This window comes from Ranitomeya imitator, chromosome 6 (assembly GCF_032444005.1).
Source record: "Ranitomeya imitator isolate aRanImi1 chromosome 6, aRanImi1.pri, whole genome shotgun sequence".
NCBI classification, from domain to species: Eukaryota; Metazoa; Chordata; class Amphibia; order Anura; family Dendrobatidae; genus Ranitomeya; species Ranitomeya imitator.
In genome coordinates, this window is record NC_091287.1 from 542748440 (window position 1) to 542763397 (window position 14958).

The 14958-nt window shown below is 41.8% G+C and overlaps 1 protein-coding gene across 4 annotated transcripts in view; it reads left to right on the plus strand.

The window, feature by feature from the left end:
* Positions 1 to 14958, plus strand: part of KHDRBS3 (KH RNA binding domain containing, signal transduction associated 3) — a 167053-nt gene that overhangs the window by 24176 nt on the left and 127919 nt on the right. For 2 of the 4 annotated variants that reach the window (XR_011314137.1, XM_069731948.1), the window contains exon 2: positions 14282 to 14455. The exons of the other annotated variants lie outside the window; for them this stretch is intronic. Coding sequence is in view for 1 of the 2 variants with exons in the window: in XM_069731948.1 (XP_069588049.1) it covers positions 14282 to 14455 (174 nt within the window). In the remaining variant the exon portion in view is untranslated. The remainder of the gene's footprint in view (positions 1 to 14281; positions 14456 to 14958) is intronic. 4 annotated transcript variants of the gene reach the window in all.

Sequence of the window (14958 nt, forward strand, 5' to 3'; positions counted from 1 at the left end):
TTGAAAGCTAAGAAGATGTATTTATTTTTCTAGTCTTTTTTAGATCTGTCTATATTTTTATCCAACTGGATTCAATAAATGTTGGCAGTCTTATCCTTAGTCCATTCTGTTGTTGGGCTGTTATCTGGTTTTTGACTGATACTCCTATAATAAGCTAGAACCAAATCATTTTTGTGGGACATGTTATCTATGGAGCTGAAAGTTGTTCTAAACTTTTGTCTTGGCTGGTTTTTAGGCAAACAGTAGCCCTGGGCAAAAGATTAAAATGGGGCCCTAAATGCCAGGAGCTCAAGATGTATCGCACACTGGCTCCTGAATTCCCTGCATGACTTGCTTTCGCCAGCGTACTTATCTGGCAGCGGGAGGCGGGCTAAGGTCGGAACAGGGGTGGCAGTGGACAAAGTAGCTGCAGCCATGCTGGCAGCCTGAACAGCTACTGCGGTAACATCCACAGCCAAGCTTGTATGCTCGAGAACCGCCAACCTGCCCTCCAGCTGCTGGATGTACCGCCGCAGTCGCTGTTCATCCGCCATTACTAGCCAGAACCTGGCGCTAGCATACTGTTAGGGCTAGTGGAACACACCAAATAATAATATGAAAGGTATAAGGTGCGTTCGCTGCCCGGGGTCCACCGTGCAGAGAAACTCCTGCTGCTCGGTAATGGCGGACACTATATGGAGGTATAACGTGATCACACATGGGTTAGCTTCACCCGGTATGAAACAGGAGACGAACCCTGTTGCTTCACAGGGCCGCCGAACCACAAAGTGAACACTAGGAAGAGATCACAGAACTCTGCCCCAAGACTGGGAGAAGAGTTCCTCTAGACCTCTAGTGCTCGGTGCCGCTACTGCGGTGCCAGGGAGTAATTAAACTACAACATTTACCGCACGGGAGTGCGTACAGCGCCGCACTGGCGGACGCCACTAACCACCCTGACTGTGGCCAGGAAAGCACACTAATTGCGCACTGCATCGCACTGGTGGTCGCTGGTGGTTTGACGCTGTAGAGTTGTGCTTTGTGCTGGATAACCCTGTCAGGCACTAGGTAGCTCAATCATTCGCGAACATTCAACAACACTAGGAATGGGTATGATTAGGAGCTTTCATCAGATACAGGCATACATCTACACACACATGATAACAGGTTTATACTAGCGCATGGTCTTTTATAGAGACAGCTTTCCAGGACCTTCCTAGTGGTCCAATAGGAGCTGCCACAGGACCTGAGCATGTGACCCCCGACCTCCAATGAGAGGTCGTCCCTTGGGCATGCTCAGAAGAAGAAAAGCAGGACTCCTGCTCCTGCTCACCACTGATCAGTGCTGGCTACAATGGCTGAGCCTGGAAGGGCAGCAGTAACCAAACGCACAGTATCTGCCTGAGCCAGACGCTGGGACCGACGTCTCTGCTGAGCAGGTTCCACTGTGTCTGGATGAGAATGGGAGACCACAGTGGAGATGGTTCGAGATTCCCCCTGTGCAGCGGCAGGAACTCGACACCTCACACTCTCCATAGTATAATGGACTCCTCATATTTCTCCATACAATATAATGCACTCTCCATAGTCTTCGATAGATTATAATGCAGCCGCAAGATAGTGCACATAGCTCAGTATAATGCCCACCCAATATTCCTTGACACAGTTTAATGCAGCTCCCATATAGTATAATGCACTGCCCATAGTCCTTGATATAGTATAATACAGCCCTCATATAAAAAGTAAAAAATAAATACAATACTCACCTCTCTTCTTTCCCCCACTGCTCTGCTCTATGTATCTTGTCTTCTCAGCAGATCCCCTACCTGACATAACGTTGCGCGATGAAGTGACATCATCGAGCCCGCCAGGCTAAGACGTCAGACTCAGAGGTGGAATCATGGGAGAGGGAGTGTCACCTGACGCTCCCTCTTCCATCATTGTTTTCAACTGTATCGGCATCTGGACCCCCTGACTTATGGGCCCCATAGTCCGCATGGTCTATCACTATTAGTGGCACGCCACCGGCTGGGGACTCCTTGGGTTTTTGAGGCACTAAGTAAATGCCTTGTTTGCTCCAGCCTAACTCCGGTCCTGACCGACACACAGCTCAAAATCTGAGCCATTAGTATTATCATCCCGATTTTGTCACATAAGAGCATGTGATAGTGTGAGCGAGCCTTATTACAGAACGCAATGGTCCTGTGGCTAGATTATAACTCTAAACCCTCTAAAAAAGTGAGGATGGATGGCCAGAAGATGTACAGCGCAGGTCATTAGAACACGCCCGTTTACTTCTGCCTCTGAGATCGACTGATTGAACTATAGGCAGTGCAACTTTTCTGTGGATCTTCTCCTGCTGAGCAAAGCACTGCCTAGTGTTATTTGAATTGTAAGCTCCATTGTGGAGCCAGCAGGTGGCCTCTTCTATGCCTTGGACCCCTAGACAGCTGCCTAGTCCGCCTGCCCATGTCACCAGCCCTGTCTGGATCTATGGTGGCTTCAAGTAAAATGTGACAAGATGAGAGAAAACAAAAAACTAGCTTTGTGTTTATTTGATTGCTGGAGTTTCCTTGATATTTTCCATGATTGGATAGGAGAAATGGGATATTCTGGGAACTCTCCTTCACATAGTTTCCTATAATTAGTGACTAGTCAACCGTATGCCTCCATTTTTATGTTCTTTCATGGGTATTTTTGCAAGACATTCGGAACTTTATAACCTAGACAGAGAAGTGTCTTGACCCTGGTCTACTAAACATATGAAGATGTTACTTACCATACATTTGTATATTATTTTAGTGACTTTAAATCATATAAAAGATCAAAAATGTATGCTTGCAGGGAGTACCCAAAGGTCCATAATAAACTTTTCTCTGTGACTTCATGGGAATTAAGGAAGAAACTACAAAAAAAAAGAGAAGATAAATGCCTTCTAAGATGACAGATCCTTAAACTAAAAGGACAAAAGAAAACCCCTGCTATAAATACATGATATCATTCCTACCTTAGCCCACATGATGACAGTGCTCCGCCACTTTCCTCCATGTCTCTTCTAGGATCAGTCAAGTTGGTGTCCTCTATCTGTACATTTATATCTATGATGCATCTTGCTCTATATGGCCAGGGTCCGTTCCGGTTTTTCCTCAATACCCCGATGTCACTGATTGGGGGGAGGGGACTCAGATTTATATAGGGAGGTTTTTTGAGACGGTCTGGAATCTACCAGAGACTGTGGACACAGACGGTCGCTTCCAATCAGGGATACCTAGCCACTGCAGGTCCCATGTTTTGCACGGACTTATACTTACATTTCCTGTGCCTGTTGGCACTTCCATCTATGTGACTCCCCTGATGATTCTCCACGACTGGAGTTGAAACGCGTAGGGAGGAAAAAACTGCATTTCTAAAAGGAAAAAAAAAGTACTTTGCCTGCACATATACTTGGTGTGATGGTCCCTTTTAGTGAGGTCCATTTGGGGCCTGCCCTTGTAAGGACAGGAGTTACATAGGGGTTACAGGGTAGATATTTGATTCCCAGCCCTGCCTCTACTTCACAACCCTGGACCTATGCTGTGTTGTTCGGAAGTATACGATTGTCCGTCAGTTTGGGTGAGATCAATCCAATACTTTTTATCTTGAGCACTGGTTCACTTGAGCACTTTATTTGTTGTTTGTGTCCTGTTAGGTGAGCATCCATTTAAGAGTCTAACTATTAAAGGTTATGTTCTATTAGTGGATATCCTCCACAGCTGATTCTATCTTGAGCCAGAGGGTATATGTATGGTGTGATTAGTTGACATTATTGCTCTCCTACAATTCTCAAGTATTGCAAAGCTGTTCATGGCCCCAAAAAATTTGTGTAGCCCTCTGTAGTCTCCTATGACTGTAATGAACTCTTTAAGCTTTTTAATGGAAATGCAAAATTCGCAATGTCAAAGTGACTTTAACATAAATATAGATAGTGAAACGTGGACAAGGGACAGCCCCAGGACAAGGGGTACGGCAACAATCAGCAGACACACACAAACATTAGATAATATACACAATGTAATATGAATATTTGCTAACCAGTTTACAAAACAAGGGATGGCCGGTAAACGGTGTATAGGTAACAATTATAGTGACAGCCGTTACTCTCAATAACACCAACTAAGAGTATACGCAGACACGTAAACAGAGTTAACAGTTGTGTGCAAGCAAATTACAATGCAATTATTCCCTCTCTATGCATAAATCAATAAAACGACAGTATTGTGCAAGTTTTTTCATAATTGCCTACTCTGAACAGTTTTCGAAGTGTCACTTGCCCATTTATATTCAGCTATAAGATGGTACCGGTACTCCCTGAAACTAAAGTAGAAGGGTCCTTGTTGTCCTGAGTCCCAAATGATCAGAAATGCTGTATTTAATCTCTTTGGAAATGCCGATCTCTCCAACACAGGGCTTTCCTAAGACCTTAGGGATAAAAATGCCATTTTGAAGCTCTTAGGGAAAGCTGATCTCTCCAATGCAGGGCTTCAATTAGTCCTTAGAAATAAGGCTTTATGTAGCCTAGCAAAAGATGCTGTGTACCAAGTAACCCTCACCAAGTCAGCTCATGTCAAGGCAAAAAACATGTCCCAGAGTCACCAACAACAGATCCAGAGTCGTACCGCCGTATTCAGACATTCTCCAAGGATCCACAGCTTCACTTGCACCTGAACTCTACTTCGACTCCTCCCAAATGTTAAAAACCTCCGTGCTCCAACTTTCACCTCTCACCACTGCCCTCTACTAGCCAGATCATAAATTACATCTCAAATCTCAAACAATAGTTATTAACCCTTATAACCGTTCTTCAGTGGTGCTTTGCCATCACACAAACTATGTAATGTTCAGTCAGTATTTTTATGGCTATCTCCCTATCGCTACTAAATGTGAGCAGTGACGTCCTGCTACTATTCAGATTCACCCTAAGATATCTGCTGCATTTCCTGCCTCTGCTTTTATACAGGCTATGATGAACCCTCCTGATTGGTTGTGTTATACCAGGTGACGTGATAACTGCAAGGCATTATGGGAAAGACCACACTCGAGCTTATACAATCTGATGCAATCTTCTGCTTTATGCCAAATAGCAGTGGTCATTTCGTTGACAATTCACACAAAACAAATTGGAAATTGTTCAAATTGTCTGGGTCCAAATTTACTGGGACCAGCCCCAAGGTGTACCCAGTCAGGGCACTATTGTCCCAACTGGTTGCACTTGGCGCTGGTGGAATGGCTGTTATGCATGTTATTTATATGCACTATTGCTTTTTTACTTACAGCAGGGTATATGTTAATTTTGTTTCTATTTTAGGTTTTATAGTAAAAAAGATGTAAATACTGGATTAATTACCTTTCCCTTACCAAACGTTCTGCTAAATTTTGTAAAATAAGCCTAAGCTAATCACGAGACTGATATATTCAGCTTTAGGGCTAGTCAAAAATTTGCAATGTTTCGTAGTAGTTTTATCATATTTTTGCCATTCTGATACTGTATTTTTGGTAATCCTCTTTGCTTTCTTTAATATAGTCAGAAAATTAAGTTCTATATTCCTGTGAGTTTTGCAGACAAAATCTTGACTGTAATAGGAGCTATATAAATATTTATTAGACTGAACATGTGCTACGGTAGTCCTGAATATAGAGAAAGTCTAAGACTAAAGAGTAGATATCCTTGTAAAGAAATGTGCTTTGTTTTTTTTCTCGTTTAAAGAAGTTAAACGATAAAAAATAATTAATGTGATTGAAATAATAGAATATTTTGTCTTTAATCAAAAAGGAGTATCACAACTTTGTCCACAGCCTATTCCAAAAATGTAATAGACATTAAAAAAGTTATCCACTACTTTAGCGTTGACGATTCTGAAAAATTGTGTTGCATTCTTGGGAAATCCCATACAAGTAAATAAAGGGAGCCTCAAAATTGTGCCAATCATTCCATACACTGACTGCACACACTGTTCCTTAAAGAGGTTGTCTACTACTTTAGCGTTGATGAGCTATCTTAGGATAGGTCATCAATGTCTGATCGGTCAGGGTCCAACACTGGGCACCCCCGCCGACCAGCTGTTATTGGTGTCAACGGTCATCGGCTGGAAGTACTCACTCGCGGAGCTGGCCATCTTTTGGTAGTGGCTGCTACAGGGTACTCCACATCCGCCTCCTAATGATTTGAATAGGATTTGCAGTACCCGGCCTCGGCCTCTACCAAAAGGCCAAGCACCTTGGCAAGTAGGTTCTTCTGGCCGGCGTCTTCTGCAGCCAACACCGATAACACCTGATCGGCGGGAGTTCCCGGTGTTGGACCCTGACCGATCAGACATTGGTGACCTCTCCTAAGATATGTCATCAATGCTATAGTTGTAGACAATATCTTGATGGACCATTGTGTGCAGTCTGGAATTGGAATGGCCGACACAAATTCGAGGCTTCCTCTGTTTACTTGTATCGGATTTCCAAAAATTGCAACACAATTTTTCAGAATCTTCTCACAAGTGAATGATGAGAGCTCCGTGTGGTTCCCAACCACAGTCTATCACACATTTATGGGATGACCCCTAGACTTGAGTCCATCAGTCTTTAAACAATAGATGCATCTAATATAATGATCTTTCAATTTGCAGATTTCTTTTCCCAGCTTCAAGATCTTGAAACACAAACATTTCCGTTACTTCGGTTGCAAATCTTTCTCTGTGTATGAGTGAAGTCATTTCTGTACTTTACAGTATATAGTTTATATATTTCATGTGTGCGAAACCTTACAAGCTATATGTCGTGAATACTGTATTACATGAGAGAAGTCATAATTCCATAACCTATAGACCAAAACCCGGTGAGATTTATAGAATAATGAATTATAATTTGTATTCCGGTTTATCCCTTTGAGAAGGTTTATTTTGTGTCTTATTTTTTTTTTGTGAAAAAATCTAAACAAAAAAATACACAGATATTACTGTGGCATTATAGTAGATAGATGATGAACACACAATGAATATGAAGAAATCAATCTTGGCACAGTCATAGTGGGAACATAAGGTAATAAGGGTCAAGTTAGACACCGTACTGTGGATAGTAGTAAAGTGAGCAAGCCTAAATAGACGGACTGAAAAGTTAGCTATAGACCTCTGTAATTAAATAAGGGTATCATATAAGAGAGTGACCATAGATACGTAGTATGGTGTGGGAGGAACAAATTCACATACCCCTAATGTGGAAGACATAAATGTATCAGCAAAGGTTATTGTGCAGCCTAAGGCTTCTTTCACACTTCCGTCGCTAAGCGTTGGCACGACGTACCAACGGATGTTGTGAAAATTCAGCACAACGTGGGCAGCGGATGCAGTTTTTCAAAGCATCCGCTGCCCATTGTAAAGTCCCGGGGAGGATGGGGCGGAGTTCCGGCTGCGCATGTGCGGTTGGAAACGCAGGATCCGACGTACGAAAAAAACGTTCCCTTGAACGTTTTTTCGATACGAAGGTCCACCAAAACATGATGCTCCCAGTGCACGGAGGACGCGACGGGTGGCCATCCGTCGTGATCCGTCAGCAATACAATTCTATGGGCAAAAAACGCATCCTGCGGACACATTTTCAGGATCCATTTTTTTTTCCCAAAACGACACATTGTGACAGAGGCCACATGACGCAAGTGTGAAAGAGGCCTAAAACAGAAAGTAGTGTCGGTAAGTTGTAGCGCCTCGAAACGGCTCAGTAAAAAAGAGGCTATGTGTTGTCTTACCCTTGTGGAGATGCTGCAGACGCGGAATCCACCGCTTGTCTGACACTTTGGGCTGAACCGCTCGTATATGAGCGCATGGGAAAGAAGCAAAAAGTGTGTGAGCGTCGCCAGCCGGAATTGGGCGGAAACGGCATATGCCGATGCATGCTGGGACCGGACATGATGTCACCAGCATGGTGGTGCGCTCCACCAGTGTTAGCAGTGTTTGACAACTCCTTGTTGTGTATAAAAAACTTGTGTGGAATCCCATCGCTATATCGCTGCCTATAGGTGCTATGGGGAATATACTAGTATAAAGTACAGGGCGCTACAGGATTACAGAGGGTTATGGGAAAATGTTCCTACATACTGGTAATGACGATCGGTATGTTAAGCTATATAACAAAAAGTGAAAAAGGGACTAATATTTTCATACATAGAGATTAGGGTAAAGAAATTGTGTAGTCATACCACAGTATGTGACAAATATAGATAGTAGCAGACCCACTCATACGTGGTGAGGCACATGGTGAACCGCCAAGCGAGATTAGTGAGTGCTCGTGAAAAGCTGTGTCCGAGGGTCAATATAGGCGACTCTAGGAAAATAGAGAGGACTTAATTAATGATCACAGCAATCAAATATGATACAGTCCCGTTATGATTTAAACAAAGGCTAACAAGTCGTACTCTCTATTTAGTCCCTTAGGGGTAAGTGTCTCCAAGGTATGTATCCAATAAGCCTCGCGTTTTTTTAAAAGGGAGATCCTATCACCTCCCCGTCTCGGTAGGGGGGACAGAGTCAATGACCTGATATTTCAGTTGAGATTTCGTGTGTCCCTGTGTATTAAAGTGGTTGGGGATAGGTAGAAGTAAATTTTTGCAACGGATGGTCGATTTGTGTTTTGAAATTCTATCCCGCACAGGTTGTGTGGTCTCTCCGATGTATAGTAGGCCGCAGGGGCACTTAATCTGATTTACCACAAAAGACGATTCGCATGTGTAGTATTCCCTAATCTGAAAGCTTTTTCCTGAGTGGGGAAGTTGGATAGTATTTCCTTTCTGCACATTGCTACACTGTGCACAATGCAGGCAGGGAAATGTTCCCATTTTGGGCCTTGATAGGAATATTGGTCTCCTGGATTATGTGGGTCCGATGTCTGCCTTCTCTAAATTGTCTCTTAGGTTCGGGGATCTCTTGAAACATGGTAAAAAAGGAAGTTTGAATTCTGGAATATTTGGATATGCTGTAGTCAATAGGGACCAATGTTTCCTAATATTCTTGTGTAGAATGAAAGCAAATGGATGATAGGAGTGTACAAACGGTATCCTACTGTTGTGATTTATATTCCGGATTCTAGGTGGAGGGTTCAATTGCTCCTCCAATATTGTAGTGGGGTACCCTCTGTGAAGGAGTTTGGACGTCATGTCATGCAGGTGTTGGCTACGTGTCCTTCTATTGGAGACAATGCGACTGACACGTTGATATTGAGACCTAGGTATGGAACGTTTAACTGATGGTGGGTGGAAGCTCTGATAATGTAGAATACTATTTCTGTCGGTTGACTTAATATGGAGGTCAGTGGTTAAGTGACCTTCCTAATCTTTGAGGACTATAGTATCCAGGAAACTGACCGACCCTACATCATGAGTCATGGTGAATTTTATACCAGGCCACTTTTCATTTAGAAATGCAAAAAACAAGTTGAGAAACTCCAACGTGCCCCCCCAAAGGCAAAAAACATCATCAATATAGCGTGTCCATTGAATGACATTTGAGTTTGAGGTTCAGCCCAAAGTGTCAGACAAGCAGTGGATTCCGCGTCTGCAGCATCTCCACAAGGGTACGATAACACATAGCCTCTTTTTTACTCAGCCGTTTCTAGGCGCTACAACTTACCGATGCTACCTTCAATTTTAGGCTGCACAATAACCTTTGCTGTTACATTTATGCCTTCCACATTAGGGGTATGTGAATTTGTTCCTCCCACACTATACCACGTATCTATGGTCACTCTCTTATATGATACCCTTATGTAATTACAGAGGTCTATAGCAAACTTTTCAGTCCGCCTATTTAGGCTTGCTCACTTCACTATTATCCACAGTACAGTGTGTAACGTCACCCTTATTACCTTATGTTCCCACCAGTGCTTGACTGGGACTAAAATTCATCCCTGGCATTTGAAGTTACACAGGCCCACTTGTCACATGGTGACTGTATAATATCTTTGTATACTTGTAGGCAGAGCCGGTTTTAGGCAAAGTGGGGCCCTAGGCAAAGTTTAAAATGGGGCCGAAAATGCTAACATACAATGGTGTTCAAAAGTCCTGCATAGGCGTGAAGAAAACTATATGTTTCATACTTCTGCATCTCTACAGTGAAACTGGTGGAACATATATGTTTTTGTAATCCCTCATTGTATGCCATACTCATTATTGAATGTCCCAAGTGTATAAATTGTTATGGTATGCGCATTTTTGATAATTTTTTTACAGCATAACCATACCTACACCAGTACAGTGTGTAGAATGGTGAACAGGTTTCTAAGTTCATTAACTTCCAATGCAAGTTCACACAGACTTAAATTTAACTTTTTAAGATTTATTATTTCTTATTTAATTCAGAGTCCTGAAAAGGGCATTTTGAGTGCATCTTTAGCTTCTAATACTTTATTGGCCAGCCTTTGCTCTTGAGCACCAGCTTGCATCTCTGTGGCATTGAGTGAACAAGCTTCTGCAGATGTTCACGAGTGATGATGTGGTTCCAGGCCTGTATCAGAGCCTCAATCAACTCACTCTTGGTCCTTGGCTGTTTTCTAGATATCTCTAATGATACCTTGTGCCACAAATTTTCAATTGGATTGAGGTCCGGGGACTGAGCTGGCCAGTCAATAGTAGCCACCTTGTTCTTTTTTTTCCATTCCGTTACTGTCTTAGCTCTGTGACAAGGAGCATTATCATCCTGGAAGATGTAATCCCCTGAAAAGAGGTGTTGAGCAGAAGGAAGCATTTTCTTATTAAGGATGTCTATGTATTTTTTTGCATTAACCATACCCTCCAAAATATGAAGCCTTCCAACACCATTGGCTGCCATACAGCCCCAGACCATTACATTCATCGGATGTTTCACAGAGGAGCTCAAACACTCTGGCTTGTACTCTTCATGTGGGAACCTTCTCACATAAGACTTGCCATCATTTCCTAAAATGCAAAAAGTGCGTTCATCACTAAATAGCACTTTTTCCCACTCCTCCTTCTTCCATTTTAACTATTTCAATGCCCACAGTTTTCGCCTTTGTCTTTGTATGGCTGTCATCAATGGCTTCTTTCGGGCCTTTCACCCTCTCAATCCTGCTTCCAAACATCTCTTCCTAACAGCTGATGTTGCTACCTCAATATTGCACTTTTCTTGCCATTCTCGCAGAAGCTGAGGAGAGGTGAGCTTTCGATTGGCAAGGGATGTTCTTATCAGTACTTTATCCTCCCTTTTAGTTGACTTTCTGGGCCGAACAGATCTGGGCCTGTCCTGGGTGATTCCAAGCTGCTTATGTTTCTGCAAAATTCTTACGACTGTACTCTGATTACAGCTGAGCTTCCTTGCGATCTGGGGGCCAGTATAACCCTCTTCATGTAGCACCACAACTCGCACACGATCCTCCGCTGACAAAAATCTGAAGGCTCCATCATAAAACTCTACAGTATGATTCACTAGATAGACCAACAGATAAAACAAACAAACAAAGCAGCAGATGTGATGCAATGTGATGCAATGTGATTGGCTGCCATATCCCGGTTATGATTGGTCACAAGAACCTCATCTGTGATTGGCTAATTTTGGATCTAAAGCTGTACAATATTTAGTTGTGCTTTCAATTCCCATATTGTTGCAATAATATCAGGCAAAACTGCTTCAAAAGCTAAAAATATTACAGGGAGAGAATGCAAAATTGTATTCTGAACAAAACGATATATAATGTCATATTAGCATCGAAGATATTCGACAGAAAACGTTTAAAACTTGAAAAATCAATTTATCCTATACCTGTGCAGGACTTTTGAACACCACTGTAGTGCACATCACACAAAAGCATTTTGGTTGTATTTACAAGCGCTGAGTTCAGGCCGCTAAATGAGTTTGATCAACAATACTGAAGTTGTTCAACACTTGTTTCACGGCCTCTTTCCACCAGCTGAGGCATAATGATGGGACAGAACCATCACTAACAGATCACTAACAGATCACCATACAGTATCATGTTATCAGCAGCACATCTACAGTTTATGCTGGCGATGTGCTGCTGAGAACAAGGATTTTTGTTCTGGCAAAAACAATCTGAAAATGCAGCATTTTACTTGTTTAGTAAAATACACCCCATAGTCCTCCATATATTATAATGTGCATCACAGTCCTCCATATAGTATAATACACTCCATATAGTCCTCCATATATTAAAATACACTGCTCAGTCCTCCACATAGTATATTACACTCCTCATAGTCCTTCATATAGCATAATACACTCCTCATAGTCCTCCATATAGCATAATACACTCCTCATAGTCCTCCATATAGCATAATACACTCCTCACAGTGCTCCATATAGTATAATGCTCTGCCATAGTCATCCATGTAGTACAATTCACTTCCCATAGTATAATGCACCCCATAGTTCTTCATATAGTATAACGTATTCCCCATAGTCCTCAATACAGTATAATGCAGCCCACATACAGTATAATGCAGCCACCACCCTACGGAGTATAATGCAGCCACCCCAGAGTATAATGCAGCCACCCCAGAGTATAATGTAACCCCCAAAGAATATAATGCAGCCCCCCATAGAGTATGATGCAATCACCCCTCATAGAATATAAATATAATACAGCCCCCCATAGAATATAATGTAGCCCCAAATAGAATAGAATACAGCCCACCTCCCCATCTATATATATAATTGTGTAAGGGTTTTTCCGTCTGTCTGTCTGTCTGTCTGTCTGTCTGTCTCTGTCCTGGAAATCCCGCGTCTCTGATTGGTCGAGGCCGTCAGGCCTCGACCAATCAGCGACGGGCACAGTATCGACATAGATGTCATAATGGTTGCCATGGCAACAATGATGTCATAAAGGTTGCTTCGACCAATCAGCGATGGGCACAGTCTGCCGCGAATTCTGGAATCATCATTGTCCATATACTACGGGGACATGCATATTCTAGAATACGATGCGTTAGAATCGGGCCACAATCTAGTAGAATATAATGCAGCCCCATCAAAGAGTATGATGCAATCATCCCTTATAAAATCTAATACAGCCCCCCATAGAATATAATGCAGCCCACCTCCCCATAATATATAATGTAGCCCCCCATAGAATATAATGCAGCCCCCCATAGTATATAAGACAGCCTCCCCCATAGAATATAATATACCCCCATAGTATATAACACAGCCTTCCCCATAGAATAGAATATACCCCCGCAATAGTATATAACACAGCCACATAGTATATAACACGGCCTCCCCCATAGAATATAATATACCTCCCATAGTATATATCAAAGCCCGCATATAATATAGCCGGTATAGTTGAATGCAGCGGCACTGGTGGGGGGAGGGGGGGGAAGAGTGCAGTGGCCCACTACTGGCACCGGCTCTTCTGGCATTTGCCAGAAGTGCCCGATGGCCAGTCCGGCCCTGGTTCCCACTATGACTGTGCCAAGATTGATTTCTTCATATTCATATTTATAATGTGTTCATCATCTATCTACTATAATGCCTCAGTAATCTCTGTGTATTTTTTTTGTATACTTTGTTTTCGTTTATATTTTTTCATTTATTGTAATGCTATGTTTACAGTAACTGATCAAGGTCGTTTTTTTTTACCGAAACGTTTTGACTGTTACTGCACTACCATTGGAATAAAATAACCACTTGCATCATCCATACAAGTTGAGTGCCAGGTTTTACTTTTCATAACCCTTTTAAAACTAACATTTTTTTTATTTACCTAAACTAGACTATTTTTTACTCTTAGGTATGTATGAAAAATAGAATAAAATGGTCTAGCTGTTAAAAAAAAAAGTATAATTTTCAATACATTTAAATAATCTATTTGGAAAAAAAATGAAACAAATTTTTAGTTGTAAATAAATTAAATTATTTTTATTTTATATGAAAAAGAAACATGTCTAGCTTACAAAAAAATAGAACAATAATATTCAACTATAAACCATAATATTTAATAAAAAATGGAAACAATTCTATGTATAATAAAATATAAAAATATATCTAGATTGGTGTCCTCCGTGACACACTGTATTAATCAGTTTATTTTTGGATACATGTGACGTATTGATTCCTTCGACTCTTCTGCTTCCTTTTCATTTGATTTACTCCCATTTATGACTGCTGTCGTGGGAAATCTTTGTGTGATGCATTAAAAAAGGGATTGTGTCTTCAGTTAAACGTTCAATCCAGACAGGACTGGAAAGTTTTGAGGCCTGTTGAAAAGGTGACATTGTGTGACTTACTGAAACGTGGCCTTTATTATGTCACAGATCAACTGAAACCCTCATATGCTCCTGTTCCTTCAAGCAAGACCGACTCGCATCCCGTGGAAGGTCTCAAATCAGGCACACTTGACAGAGCTCAAGACACTTCTGAGACCCAGCAGCCTCCTTTAATCAAGCATGCAGCGAAAATGATACTAACACTGCTGGATTCCATCACAGGTGACCCGCTAACATACAGCACACGTTATTAACACCTTCTTATTGTATGCAAGGACCGTCGGAGATTCGCAAGACTCGGTGGCAAGATGTCGCTTCCTCTCGAAATGTTATATTCGGAATAATGCTATAACATCTTGTTTGAAACTTTTATACTTGTTTTTTTTTAAGTACTTTGTAGAATTTCCTTGTTTACATTTTGGTTTCTTACTAAAAATTTTAGCTACGATCAACGTATTTATGATTTGTGACATTCCAACTTTTCTTCTTACCATTTCGTGTTCCTTAAGACCCAACAAAATTGTCTTGTTAGTAGTGTCCATTCTTCTTCTTCTCAAGCTGAGTCTCAAGAAGCCCATGGCAATTACTCGTTAGACGCCTTCCTCTGTCCATCTTCCCAAACCATAATGTGCTTCAAGGAATCGATTGTAACGATTTCTTCCACATCACGACTGGACTCTTTACTAAACCTTTCTGGTGTCCCAAGGAACCAAAAGTTATTACAT